A 15,990-nucleotide genomic window follows, 5' to 3' on the forward strand; every position below is an offset into this window, starting at 1 on the left:
ATTAACAACATTTGCGCGAATAAACGAGCATTCCAACTAGGTACCTACCTAATTAATTACAAAGTAGTATATGTAACACCTATTTATCTTTATTCGTAAACGTGACAAATAGATGTAATTAAGGCTGTAATAAACATGTCAATATAACATACCATAACAATATTTGTTGTTGTTTCAGCCGTTAACTGTCCACTGCTGGACAACAGGAGTTTTGCCAGTAGTTGCCACGCTTGGCAGGCGGGTTGGCAACCGCAGTTAGGCTTTTATAGATGTTTTAAGAGGGACGCTGCTGCCCATCCCACACCCTCACTTAGTCGCCTCTGACGACACCCTCGGGAAAGATAGGGGCCCTATTTATGCCGAGACACACATAGCGATATGCCCTAACAATATACCCAAGTAAAATTATTTTATATTACCCAATAAAAAATATAGTACGTATTGCTTTACTCGAGTAGTACCTAAATCTAACGATATAACGAAATTATAACTAGACTGAAAAAATACCTTCAATAAATCAATTCAGTAAAATAACTAGATCAGTATAATAGAATTTAAGATTCCCAAATACCGAGTTACAAATTATAAATATTTTTAATTTATAATTAAAATTATATGTTAGCGGTAACATATCAATTCCATGTTGTTATCTATAACCTAAGTTATTATCTAGAGTCTGAAAATTTTGCTCTTCGACTCATACCTTCGAATAAGTTTCCAATGTTTAGTCACAGGTAAGAATTATTATCATTCGTCTTATTTTTTGGTTATAGTCCTGTATTAATTTTGTTATAATTTAATTAGCTTTTTTATGGAACAAAACCTTACCTTTGGTTGATTATAATTTTCCGACATCGTTGGCAGAAAAGCGTCTTCAATTACATGCAATTTGCGTGACTAAAATTGTACCATGTCGTGCCATGCTCCATCAAAATTAAAGCTCCCTGTATCTGTTATATAGCATCTATGAAGTGAAATATACTAGCATCCTTTTAAAAAGAGTTCTGCTAGTTAAATTAAACATATTTCCCAAAAAAAGAAATGAAAAACGATAAAAAATTTCCATCTTCTCTTAGTAACTCGAATCGCTGTATTATTTTAGGAAACTGATTAGTCTTTTCTTTTATAAATATTATTACATATTCCTAATAATTTGAAAAAAAATAAGACCTAAAGTATCTTTTTTTTTTTATTATCACAAAATACAGAGTTACAGAAATTATATCTACTTGTTTTTTCTTAATAAGGTTAGTTTCATAAGGAACAGGCTAAGGTCGATGACCATGCTGCTTAGTTTTTAGTTTTAGTTTAAATACTTCTGTTAATTACAAGAGTACCGTTAATGTCTTCAGTAGTACCTATCTAATTGTTAAAAAGGTCTACTTGTAAAAAACAGACATTTTTTTATTAATGTATTAAGAGAAACCATAAACAAAAGCTCTTTCTATACGACTGTTAATTGTCAATCCAATATCATTCCTTTAATTAGTGGTCTTGTTTACTACGCAGTTCTTATCAGTCACACAACAACTTCATTTATTACTAGACAGTGCAAATAATACAATTATATGGAAGTCATACCGATCTCGTGATAATTGTACTAATACGTTTCACACATGTTGAATGTGGCTTCTCTCGATCACTTGATTGAGAAGCCCCATCTAAGGATTCACGACACACTTTATTAGTTTTAAGCGTCACTATCTGCTAGATCTAATAGATTCTATTAGGATGGTTTATATTGGTTTATATAATATATACATATAGTTCGGCATGGATTTCTGATCAGAAAAAGTAGTATTTCAGCATTATAGAGAAGCAAGTGTGAAACTACACTCTTTTAATAAAAATTAAATTTCACTTATATTGTTTTATTTTTATTATGTATTGTGATAGAATCCGAAAACATGATGTCCGCAAAAGAACCAAAGTAACCGGCATAGTAAGAAGGATAAGCAAGCTGAAGTGGAAATGGGCTGGTCACATAGCTCGAAGAACCGACAACCGGATAGGAAAGAAAGGTTTTTGCGTGGCAACTCGTACGGGCAAACGCAGTGTAAGACGCCGCCCACTGAATGGACTGACGACTTCAAATGCATTGCAGGGAGTTAGTGGATGCGGGTAGTTTGGGGCCGTTCCTTATGGCAGTCTATGTGGGAGGCTTATGTCCAGCAGTGGACGGATATTGACTAAGATGATGATAATGACATTGTTTTATTACTTCACATATTTAAGTATTATATTTTTATGGACTTAGTAGATCTGATACAAATAAATATCAGTATGTTTGAGACTTAAATTATAGTATGAATTTAAATGGATCGTCAAGTTTTAAAAGTCACAGAAAACAGTCAGCTAACTATCGGCTAATGCTTTGTTTTTTCATAGTAATTTCTTCACAGGTACCTTGTCAGTGTAACATACATTTTACATTTAGATTACGTAAAAATAATTCTAATATTTGAATAAATATTCAAAATTATGAATTTTTACATATTAGACAACAAAGGTCATCAGTTCAAATCTGACAGACTCGAAAAAGTTTGAGTGTAAATGTAATCTATATTACAATAATAGGCTTGCCCTCAGCCAAACTGAATTTTAACAATGTACGTCGAAATGTGGACATCTTGAGTTCTTTCCAGTTCAATCTACAATTAAATAATACATATAGTAAACTTTTCCTTCTGTCGTCCCTCTAAACCACCAACTGTGTAAACCAATAACATACTATTTACACTAACCATTCGTAAATTCATATGTAAAATATATAGCTCGCCAAACAAAGAATTTCTGCAAATAATATAATTTAAGTATATTCACACAATTTAATTGCTCATGTCATATGACTGCTTATCGTATTATAAATAATAAAAATATGGGAACATGACTAATGCAAACAATTATAAAGTCGAGTATGCATTGCACCAGATAATACTCGTATCTACCTATTGGTAATGTTTAACATGTATATATATGCAGTTGATATGCAGACATTTTATTCGAGTAGTCAATCAAATATTTTTTAATATTTTTTTTTTTTACAATCAATAATCTTCAAAAGACGACGATATTGACGATATCGGATAACAACTTAAAAAGATTTGCATCTAGAGCCGTCGAACAATATAAAAAAAATATCGCATATATTGTACATATAATATACAAAACAACACGTTCTTCTTTAGATTTGATTACGTGTATTATAGATAGATTTATATAATTACAGTTTTCACCTTCCCGCCCCATTATTACCATAACGTTGAATGACGTAAGTATTCTTTTATCTGCGGGAACCGTGAACATGTAAACATTAGATGATCACATAACCTTGCCTTATCCCTTTAATTGTGGTCAAAGTAACAATGTATTGTTATTATTATAAAATAATAATTTTATTACTATTTTATTAAATTATTACTAATTTTATGCATTCTGATTTTGTTTTTTTTTTTTTTTTTTAATTTTTTGTACATGTATGTTTTTTTTATCTTTTTTCATTTTGTATTTGTGTCTGTTGCTGTATGTTTGCTGTAAGTAATGCAAATAAATTATTTATCTATCTACCTATCTTATTATATTCCTCTCTATCAATTTATGCTAACACAATTAAAGTTTTTGGACACATATAACGAATAAAGCTATATAGCAAGTGTACCTTACATAAATGTAGTAAAAATGTACCCATTATCAAATTTAGCATTAAGTCTAATATAATATATACTCCAGTTTCAAATATATTCAAATGTAAAATATAATAAAATATATTAAAAATTTCTTTTTATTTACTTTTTAATTAACTTCTATTTTTAAGACATTTGAGATACGAAATTTTATCACAATCGTAACATATATATACATAATACTATATCCCTTTAAAGCAAATGTAGATGATTTGGTAGCATCCTATATACATGTATATGAAAAAAATACTCAACCAATTTTAGAAATTCTTGCACCTACAGAAAACTACATTATTAGCCAGTTATATAGGCTATTATATTTTGTTGTCGAAGAGCCGGGCGGAATCACTAGTCATCTATATTTTTTTGGCCGATTTTGATAATTCTTTTTGCAAATAATATGATTTACTTTCGTGTTGGCTCTATGTTAATTTGGGCTTGCTGTGTTTATTTGTAAAATCTACTTGTAATTTGCTTAATATTATATTTAAACCGACTGTTTTAGTACCATATGTTTATTTTTACTAATTAGATTGTACACAGATTAGCATAAAGTAAGGTAAATATACATTATGGTAAAGATATCTTTTAGACATATAAACATGAATTGTACCTACAATATATACATATCTATCTATCATGCAGACAAACGATGCACTTCTGTTGTTTAACAACAAAAAATAAAAGATAATCTATTATAAATAAATATGTAATATTCAATAAATAACTGTGATTAAAGATATAATTATTAATAAGCGTAAATTAATGTGTAAACTTATCAACAATTGCCTTTTATTTAAACATTCTTTTCGATCAGGCAGACCGTAAGGTTGTTTACCATTGTGTGATAAAAATATAATTGTAAACGATCAATTAAATTCACAACAAAGTGACTGTTCTAATTATGAGAATTGAATGACAATTGCGCCTGTGCTGTTGGTCTACTTTGGCGAGGTACCGATGAGAGATAATCGGTGAAGATAAAGTCAGGTCGATTGGTCCATCATGAAAAATTCACCAAGACATCACAATGATTTTCATTGGGTGTCATCCTGACAGGAAGAATATTTTAGCAATGGGGCCGTTTGTACCTGTTTCTTGCAGGGTGCATTGCTAGCAATAGGGATTAATGTCCCCATGACTAATAATCCCTATTCCCCCACTTGATATAGTAGGTATATTACTAGCAATGTGGCCCCGCTTGTTCCCGTCAACAAAGCCAATTAGGTGCTCATAATTAGGAATAATAAAACAGTTTACCTCACACATGTTATTTTTAAAGCCAATTGTTCTATCAACATTAAGCAAATGAGTATAATGATGTCACACATCATGAAACTCTAGCCTGTTAATTAATTCAAATACGCTCGACAACCGTGCCATTATCAAAGTACACGATTCTTTTGATGTTTTGCATTACTGATAAGATAACTGAATGACAACAAGAGCCTGTACTTATTACAACACATGTTCGCCGCATGACGTTCGATATATGAAATTTAAGAGAATTCAGAAACTGAAACTGCGTAGAGATGTTGCATCTATGTGCGTCTTCTACCGAATTTATCATGGGGAGTGCTTTGATACCAGTTGCTAATTTTTACCGCCATTCAAACCGTCACAAACTAAAGTTTCATCCTAACCATCTGGACGAGTGGCGGTCTTCCACCGTGCGTTTCTCAAGGCACTTTCTTCCACGCACAACCACTCTTTGGAATCAACTTCCAGCAGCAGTATTTCCGAACCGATACAATATCGTAACCTTCAAGAAAAGAGCAAATTCCTTTTTAAAAGGCCGGCAGCATACCTGCAATTAATACCTTTGGTGTTATGGGTGATCATGGGCGGCGATAGTCACTTACTTGTGTTGTAAAAAAAAACTAAACTATAGTGATTGTTAAGGAAGCGAATTGGGAAACTGTCCAGTTCCATTAGTTAATTAATATAATAATAAATAAATAATAATAAATAATTACTATTTAAGAACTAATTTTGTTTTATAACATGAAAGGTAAACGAGCATGTGGCTTACTAATCATAAGTCATTACCGACGCCCATAGACATCCAAAACATCAGAGAAATTGCAGGTGTGTTGCCAGGCTTTTGAGAATGGGAAAGTATTATATAAGTTTCAGCGAAACTGCATTTTTCGAGCTTATATTCATTTCACGGATATATTTTGTTATTCTTATTGATGATGATGATTTTTTAAAGAAAGTAATAACATATCGAAAATTGTAAGAAATCTTAGTGCGTTACTTTATCTAAATAACATAATTTTGGAATTGTTTTAAATACGATCACAGACTGGGTACTATGGGTACTGGGTACTATGTTACAATAAATACTGGACGAGATTTTGAGATGCAAATTTCTAAATTAAGCTCTAAAACTAATATTTTATTCCGATAGTTATCAAATTATTTTTTACGAAAAACTAAGCGTAAAAACAAACGGTAAAGAAAATTAAATGACGATTTCTTTATCTTACGACATTCAATAACTAAATAAATAGTTTTGACTTGATATTATTACAAATTTAGTTTTTCTTCTTCTAAGTCTTAACAATAGCTTGAATATAATCTCAATTAGAAACTTAGGTTTACAGTTAAGGTTAAAGAAACAAATATCTGAGACAAGGATATCTATATCTCTATCCATTAGATAGAATGGACTTAATTTTTTATTTTATTAGTAAATAGTTGTATACCGTGACTTCACCCGGACCAATAAAATATCATATTTGCTGAGTTAGGATATAACCTATCGTGTACCAAATTTCATTCAGTAGTTTTTTGCGTGAAAGAGTAACAAATATCCATCTATACATATATCGTTTCAAATGTTGACATTTCCTGTATTAATAGAATAGTTAAATTGATTGTTTCAAATTCAAATCATCTTTATTCAAATAGAATTGTTTACAAGCACTTTTAAATCGTCATTTTTTACTATTTTGTATTAAAAAGCGCAAATCATGGTGCTGATTGCCCTTCATTGTTGAAACAAAGATGTCGCTACAACAATCAATGTTTAGCATAATTATCACGCTAGCCAAATATTTCAACGGAATAAAACACAGTGTCACAGTTTGTTGAGATTTCATTCGCACATATAATAATCAACTAACCATATATACTTACTTTTATTTTTATTATATATTTATTATATAATATTAGAATTAGAAACATCTTTTTTTTATATTCTTAAGTACTTTAAAAATTGCAATTATTTTAGATTTGTTATTTTAAATTTTAATTATTCTCATATTTCAATCATAATAAAAAAAAACACATCATAAAAATAAATATAAATCAGTTATTAAATGTACGAATATAGTCCTTTTATATGATACTCGGACTAATAGGTCAATTTTGTAATACTTAGTTTTGGACACATAGCAAAAAATGTAAAAATATTTTTTTTAACTATTTTCACTGAAACATGTGCAAAACCATATGTAAAATTATTCCAAATTTCAAAAGGATAGCATTAGTAGTTGCCAAGATATAGATAGCGCCGAAACAAGCAGATGGACGGACGGACAGTCGCACCATATGGGTTCCTTTGTACCTTTTTTGTACGGAACCCTAAAAATAGACTCGGTAAATGGCGATAGAGCGCATAACTATGTTCGCCGGGTCAGCTAGTATTTATGTGAAAGACAATTCGGGGCTTATACATTATTTTTAGTGCTGTGTTGCATTTGGCATCTTGTGACTTTAAAATTAGACACTTAGACGTCATTTACAATGTATAATTTGGAGACAATCAGATAACTTTGCCGCTAAAATTAAAGCAAACAAAATAATAAAAAAGTGTAGTTTCCGTCATGCAATACTCATAATATTAGAGAAATATTTGAAGCATTGTATTGTTAGTTATAAGTGATCCATAAATCAATCAATAAATCATCTTTATTCATATACATCTGTTACAGATTCTTATGATACGTCAATTTATAATTATAATAATTACTATATAAAATAATATTAATTTTAAAAAAATTACAATAATTACATTTACAATACAATTCACATTAATACAATATTCAAATCCATGCAGTTTTGTCATTTAGATAGTCATTTAATTTATAATATGCTTTTGTACAGAGAGTCCTTTTTATATATATCTTAAATTTTCTTTCATTTAAATCATCTGACAGTCATGACATGGAAAATTATATGTATATATATATATATATATATATATATATATATATATATATATATATATATATATATATATATATATATATATATATATATATATATATATATATATATATATACCTACAGATATAAACAACACCATGGTCAAATACAATATTATGGCATGGTATAATAATACACCATATTATGCCCAAGGCAATAAAATAAAAAACAGAAATATCCGAATATTAGTAATGAAAACCAAATATATACGTGTAAATATTTGGAGAGATTGTTAGCAACAAGGAGTAGTGACCTCATTGCTAGTAATACACCCTGTGAGGTAGTCGCGGTCCATTCTGAGAACCAATCAATTAATTACAATGGGCTAACTAATCTTCTTTCATCCTCTCTTATCATCATCCTTCACTGAAACCTCGCAAGTGTCGATGGCCCAAGCAGGGTTAACGTTCTACATCATTCATAAAAAAAAACTAGCAGATATGAGATAGTGGAGCACTCTGGTGTTAAGATTTGTTAAACAATCTTCATGAAGGCCTCTGATATGCCTTGCAAATATGAAAAATATTTTTTTTTTTTTTTTATATTCTGCTAAACATACGACCCGGCCTTGTACGGATTGATAGAAATCTCCAAAATAATATATAGCCCACATAGGTGAAGGAATAATTATAATCGGTTAAGTAGTTTTTGATTTTATTCATTACAAACAAACAATAAAATCTTTCCTCTTTATAATATTAGGAGGATTTTTGATTTGATTTTTCTTTGATATGCATTAACAATCGATGAGTTGTATCTAGTATTTATGTTCATTTCAAACTCAAAATTTTGAATATTGGAAATAGAACGATGCGTAAATCTAGAAGAAGAGATAGAAACGTCGTCGAGTGGTGCCAAAATTAATTCTGGGCACTTTGTTCGGTGGCAAGGTGAAGGGTACTCGGCTAACGGCCAAGTCTATGCCGCCATCACACTGCATCACATCCGCGGACTGCATGATACGGTCAACAACCTTTGTTGTTTCAGTTCTTGACAACAAAGACATTATTAATTTATAATTTGATGTTAATTTATTGTTATGTTGTTCAGCAGAGAACAATTAAAATTAAATTATTAGATTACCAACTCAGATGATGGGCACATCCTTGAACAGTATTTGCCATTGTGAAAGCCGTATTTATTTATGTCAACAGTTGGTCACTAGTTCCATCTAACTAATATATAATATATGACAATTAACAGACATGTCTATAATAATTTATATACGTCCTTCTCTATGGTATATAATAAAAAAAAAATACATTAATACCTTTTTTTATACAACATAGAATGGCAAACAAGCTGACGGCCTACCTGATGGAAAGTGGTAACCGTCGCCTATAGACATGAGCAGTACCATGGACTTAACAGAGTATACTGTTTCACCCATGATACCCCCCATGCGTTGCCATTCCTGAGGACTCGGGTGTTATTCCTCTGTACCCAGTAAATTCACGCCATATCCCACCCTTCAAACCGAAACACAGCCATGCAAACATAACTGCTTCACGGTTGAAACACCTATATACAAATATATTCATCATCATCATCATACCAGCTGTCTGTTGTCTACTGCTGAGCATAAATCTCCCTGAAAAGAGAGATTTTACCAGTAATTGCCACGCTTGGCAGACAAATTGACAACCGCAATTAAGCTTTGATGTTTTAAGAGGGACGTTGCTGCTGATGCCTCGACCATCAAATTCCCTAAGTCGTCCCTTACAATATTCACGACAAAGAAAGGGGTGGTCTATTCTATGCTGGGACCACACAGCACACGAGTATATTGTTAATTTATATTTAAATAATTATTGTAAATTCTTATTTGATCAAGTAAATTTCAACTGATGTAATTTTTTTCTATATAACATACATATATAAACAAAAATTAATAGATAAATAAATTAAAAAAAATGTTTAAAACTATTTTATATCGGTTCGGAAGTATAAGTCGATATCACTTTTTGTTTACTGTTTGGTCTTTTCATATTTGGAATAAATTCAAAACTAGGATTATTTCTGTGATTCCTGTAAAATTTTATTTGTTCATCCCATAAACTATTATAGTTATAAGCAGACTAAACTATAAGTCCAGTATTATCTCTAGTCGCCATTATAAGTCTAGAAAGACAAAACAAACATAACGAGAAATTTAGTGAAATTAGGATTTCCCGCGTCCGTGCACGCTATTAACGACTATAATGACAATGTAATTGCTAAATTGGAATGATTATTGAAGTATTTTATTTTACATATTTATGCACACAAACTGGTACAAAGAAAGAATACAATTAGTATTACAGTATGTAAGATAAATAATTATCACTGGAGTTTATGTTTTTAATTCGATTGTATTTTTAATTCGGCCTATTTTAACAAAAATAAGGTTTTTATTTGAACTTTTATATATTTTTTCTACTTCTATTTGCACTCAATTAAAAAATAATATAATTAAAATAAAAACCTTAGAACAAAAACATACCTAGAGAGCGTTTGTAGAGAAATACTCTATGTATGTATTGTATTGTATTGTAAAAATCTTTATTGTACATAACTCAGATTAAATACTGGTAAATGATTTAATATACAATGGTGGATTTATCCCATAAAGGGATCTCTTACAGTCAACCTTTGAGAAGCTGAAAGAAAACTGTAGAATGTATAAGGGTAATAACCGTATAATTAAAGATAAACTATATAATACCCAGCAAAAAAAATTGAATATATAACACAATAAAAACAGCTCTATATACCTACATATATAAATAATAAAAGTAAATGAATAATAATATAACATTAATAAATAAAAACTTATACACATACACATATATATATATATATATATATATATATATATATATATATATATATATATATATATATATATATATATATATATATATACATGTATGTTATTAATGTATGGAACAGCTGACATTTTAATTTTACACCATTGACTTAAAAATAAGCGTAATGTTTTCAGGGTTCATGCATGTTTTTATTAGTTTACTTATTCCAATATAACTTTTAAATGCGACTTGAATGTAAATCCTGCGTGACTCTGGCTATTATTTCTTTTTTTACTTTTATATTCGTATTTTGACAGTGATCGTGTTTTTTTTTTTTAATTATAAGAACTTTTATTTTGCATATTAATTCCAATGTAATCTCACATACATTATATTTAGATAGATAAATGCAATAATACTATAATTATACCTAACCAATCAGAGGGTAAATTGATCTGTCGGCATTATCTGCATTATCTGCTGGTTTGAATGAAAGTTTCCGCGTTTAAATAATTTTATCTATTTTATGGTCCTTACTAATATTGCAAATGGGAAAATATGTTTGTTTATTACTTTATAATGCCTTAACTGTTCAACCAATCGTCAAGAATATCAGTCTATACGTAGAAGTTTGGATACAATATTTATTCCAGTCAATCAACATATTCTCTTGATCACACCGATGAAGTTATGAGAAAAAAATAATCCAAATAAAGTACTGAAACGTACCTGATATATTAAAATATCTAGTCTTATGTAATTTATTATTGAAACCGTCATTTAATAACGCTGATCGGGACGCTGCTGCCCATTCCTCGCACTCCTTAGTCGCCTCTTACGATACCCACGGGAAAAGAAGGGGTGGCTTATTCTATGCCGGGACCACACAGCAGTATGCGTATTAAGAAACAATAACTAGTGGACATACATTTTTCTTTAATACAAACATAATAAAGTAATACAAGTAACTGGGTGGGAAAAAGATTATTAGCAATGGAGTTTGACAGCCCCATTGCTAGCAATATGCCTTATTATGTCGACCTCCACGTGGTTCCCCCTCGAAACCGTCGTGAACAATTCTTGTTGAATTCATCACGATAGTCTAACTGACCTACTTCGTCCTCACCTATCATCCTTCACTAGTGCCCCGCCGGTGTATACCGATAGCACGGGTGGGGTTACCATTCCATTATCATCCATTAAAAAAATACTAGTAAATACCAAAGCTGTAATAATTATAAGTCAGATTACAAGTGAATCTGTTGACGAACGACAGTTAAGTGCAGAAGTAATTATCACAACTGTCTATTCCGATAAAATAATAAACATAAAGTAAATAAAATAAAGCCGTCTAATGATTGATACGTAACCATAGCAACTGATCACACGTGATATTGCATATAATAATTTATGAAAACTTCTCAAACGATAATTGCAATGCATAAGTGGTACTGTGCATACATTTTATAAAATTCATGTCCAAATTTACTGAATTAGGTGTTACTTTGAAGAAGCCAATATCACTGGAAAGTTGATTGGAATTTTGTTTAATTCCGTTACTATTAGCATCCGCGTGATTACCAACATTTAGGGGGAAGAGATTGTTATCAATGAGAAGGTTTTTTTTTTCTTTTTTTATTTAATGGATGATAATGGAATAGTAACCCCACCCGTGCTATCGGTATACACCGGCGGGACACCAGTGAAGGATGATAGGTGAAGATGAAGTAGGTCAGTTAGCCCATCGTGACGAATTCAACAAGAATTGTTCACAATGGTTTCCAGGGGGAACCACGTGGAGGTCGACCTAATAAGGTATATTGCTAGCAATGGGGCTGTCAAACTCCATTGCTAACAATCCATTTCCCCCCTCAATGAGAAGGTTAGTCCCCATCGATATCAATATCAATATCAGGTCGACCTCCACGCGGTTCCCCTGAAAGGGGAATATACCTAAAATGGTATATTTTTGGCAATGGGATTACTAATCCCTAATACTAACACCCCCTCCTCTCCTAATATCTTAAGAGGTATATATATACTTAATATGATAGGACCCACACTGCGCATTTTCACGGCTTTTTATTTCGAAAATAGTAACATAGAAATGTTCACCTATCACCTATACATTACACGAAATCCATCTATCTATCTGTCTATTTATCCTATTTAAGAGCTGAGCTCTTATCGATGGAACTCACTACGATTTTTAGCGAGTCTCTTTACCTCTTGATTTATACATCATTACAGGAAATAACGGCACATAAATATTCTATAGTAAAATATGCGGAAAAATTCAAAATTCGTTCGGCCCTTGTCAATTATTGTTATATTATTAATTATACATAGTTTGATAATTCATAACTTTTTTTTTATTTTTTTTTTTTTTTTTTTTTTTATGCAACTTAGAATGACAAACAAGCTGACGGCCCACCTGATGGAAAGTGGTAACCGTCGCCTATAGACATGAGCAGTACCATGGACATAGCAGACTATACTGTTTCACCCATGATACCCCCCATGCGTTGCCATTCCTGAGGACTCAGGTGTTATTCCTCTGTACCCTGTAAATTCACGCCATATCCCACCCTTCAAACCGAAACTGCTGTCTACTCTTAAATCTAATAACAATATCAATCTATTTTTTTTTAATGGATGATAATGGAATGGTACGCGCTATCGGTATACACCGGCGGGGCACCAGTGAAGGATGATAGGTGAATATGAAGCAGGTCAGTTGGCCCATCGTGACGAATTCAACAAGAATTGTTCACGATGGTTTCCAGGGAGCACCACGTGGTGGTCGACCTAATAAGGCATATTGCTAGCAATGGGGCTGTCAAACTCCATTGCTAACAATCCCTTTCCCCCCAATCCAATCTATTACTAATGACAATTTTATACTACACTCAAGAAACAGCAGTTAGGAATTAGGTTATAATTGGGATTGGTCTACAATAACTTGAGAATGAGAATCGTTTCAATTTTAATATCGACCTATTGGAATTTATTTCAAGAGTAATTTAATGTATGGTTGAAAATTCATAGCAATATTTTAATAAAGTTACTACCTCGCCTGTAATTTTATAAAGCAAAAAAACGTATTTCTTTCGAATTACCAATAATATTTTATAAAACATAGGAGTAAACCATTTTAAACGATGGTTTATCTGTTCATATCTACATCTATAATCGCGTACATCTGTTTTTGTCAACATATATAATGATATCAACATCATACCTTTAAAATAGGTTCTAATTGTTCAAAACAATAATGGAAAAATTTGAAAAATTATATTTTTTCTATTATGCATGTCACAGTGTTCACTCGCCGACCGCATGCATGTTGATTGTGCAAAAATATACGCATTTGAAGGCAAGCCGGTTAACTTGCCTCCAAAAGTGTGTGACCCGGCTGCGTGAAAATATGTATAATTTAATATCTGATAACTAACAAATAATAAATACCTCGCACATTGATAAATATGCAGTTGTATATTTTATTTATATATTTATTTATATTCTATGATTGTTTATATCTCTGCTTCAAAGCACTTCAAAGGAAAGATGATGCGTAAAGAAAGCTGCGCACAGATTATGATATTTAGATTGGAATGATTAATAATATTTATAAATTTGATATAATATAAATAAAAAACATGTATCCAATTTTAACTCCAACAGTATAGGTACCAAACACATGGTAGTCACACGTGTTTGGCCGATTAATCAATTCAAAATGAGTGTCTACCAAAATATTTATAGTTTTTAATGATTCATTCTCTTTACCTATTCAAATACAAACTATTAATAGATATATAAACTTAAAATATAAAAAAAAAATAAGAGAATCGTAATTAAATGTGTAATATGTGAATCGCCTATATAGTTTACTCACTTTTCATCAGCCATTATTTTGTATAAATTTGTTTAATAAATAACTAAGAGTTCACGATAATATCACAGTAGGTAACTTATTCGTAGAAATACTGTCATATTATTATTATTTTAAACAATTGTAAGGCCACTTTTAGTGATGTTCGAAATAAAAATAGTGTTACGCGAAACGATACGGCATGGCGGTCCGTCGCGCCGGTCGCGTGATTGTCCTGCGACGGTTGAGTTTGTACTGTCAGCAGTCCACTTCTGCTCTCGTGTTAGTTTTTCGCGCGTTCCAGTAAATATTTTCTATCACGTTTCGTTTTTGCCATTGTCATTTTTTGCCGCGGAAAATGTTTAGAGTAGCCACACATCCGAATTCCTAGGAATGTCTTTTTTAGCCGGGTTGCATAAATTATTTTGCAAATTTAGCGGGTAAATTGGGTGTAGCGTCTATCTTTTATAGTTTAAGATATACCTATTATATTTGGAGGGGGGGGTGGGATTGTTAGTAATGCGGATTTCTATATTGCTGGCAATATACCCTGTCAGGTCGACCTCCAAATGGTCTCCCTGGAAACTATTGTGCTAAATACCAGGTGTATTCATCATGATGGGCGTTAGCCCAGTTATGGCCTGCCTTTTCAATCTCATCTATCATGCCTCACTGGTGCTCCACCAGTGTATACCGTTAGCGCAGGCGGGGTTACCATTCCATTATCATCCATTAAAAAAAAATAGGGTATATTTATACTATTATTATTACTATATTCTTCTTTTGCACTGCCATATTTTTTTAGTGAGTGATAATGGGATGGTAACCCAACCCGCATTAACGGTGTACACCGGCGGAGCACCAGTATAGGATGATAGGTGAGGATGAAGCAGGTTAGTTAGCCCATCGTGACAAATTCAATAAGATATGTTCACGATAGTTTCCAGGGAGAACCACGTGGAGGTAGACCTAATAGAGCGTATTGTTAGCAATGGAGCAAACTCCATTGCTAAAAATCCTTTTCACCCCGCATTGCCATATTGTATTGTATTTGTAGTTATCTAGTTTTATGACATCCTGCAGTTGAAAATAAAAACCTCTCACCGGAATGATGAACTCTACTGACACATTCTATTGTTACTCCGTCACTACATAAAGTTAGTTTGTTTGTAACACTTTTTTTTATGGGTGAAATTGGTATGATAACCCCACCTGCGCTAACGGCATACGCTGGCGGAGCACCAGTGAAGGGTGATAGATGAGAATGAAAACAGGCCAGTTAGTCCATCATGATGAATTCATCAGGAATTAACCATGATAGTTTCCAGGGAGAACCGCGAGGTGGTCGACCTGATTAGGTATATTGCTAGCAATGGGATTCTCAGTTTCCATTACTAACAATCCCTTTCCACCAAGTAACACTTTATTG

The 15,990-nt window shown here is 31.7% G+C and overlaps 1 protein-coding gene across 2 annotated transcripts in view; it reads right to left on the reverse strand.

The window, feature by feature from the left end:
- LOC113511752 (facilitated trehalose transporter Tret1-like) overlaps positions 1-14,827 on the reverse strand; it is a 39,985-nt gene extending 25,158 nt beyond the window's left edge. Inside the window, exon 1 of one of the 2 annotated variants that reach the window (XM_031913462.2) lies at positions 14,586-14,827. In XM_031913462.2, coding sequence (XP_031769322.1) covers positions 14,586-14,599 — 14 coding nt within the window. In that variant the 5' untranslated portion in view covers positions 14,600-14,827. The remainder of the gene's footprint in view (positions 1-14,585) is intronic. The other variant, XM_026895465.3, reaches the window with a different exon arrangement.
- Positions 14,828-15,990: the final 1,163 nt, after the last annotated feature.

The sequence above is a fragment of the Galleria mellonella genome, unplaced genomic scaffold (assembly GCF_026898425.1).
Source record: "Galleria mellonella isolate WM207_F2 unplaced genomic scaffold, CSIRO_AGI_GalMel_v1 utg213, whole genome shotgun sequence".
NCBI lineage: Eukaryota > Metazoa > Arthropoda > Insecta > Lepidoptera > Pyralidae > Galleria > Galleria mellonella.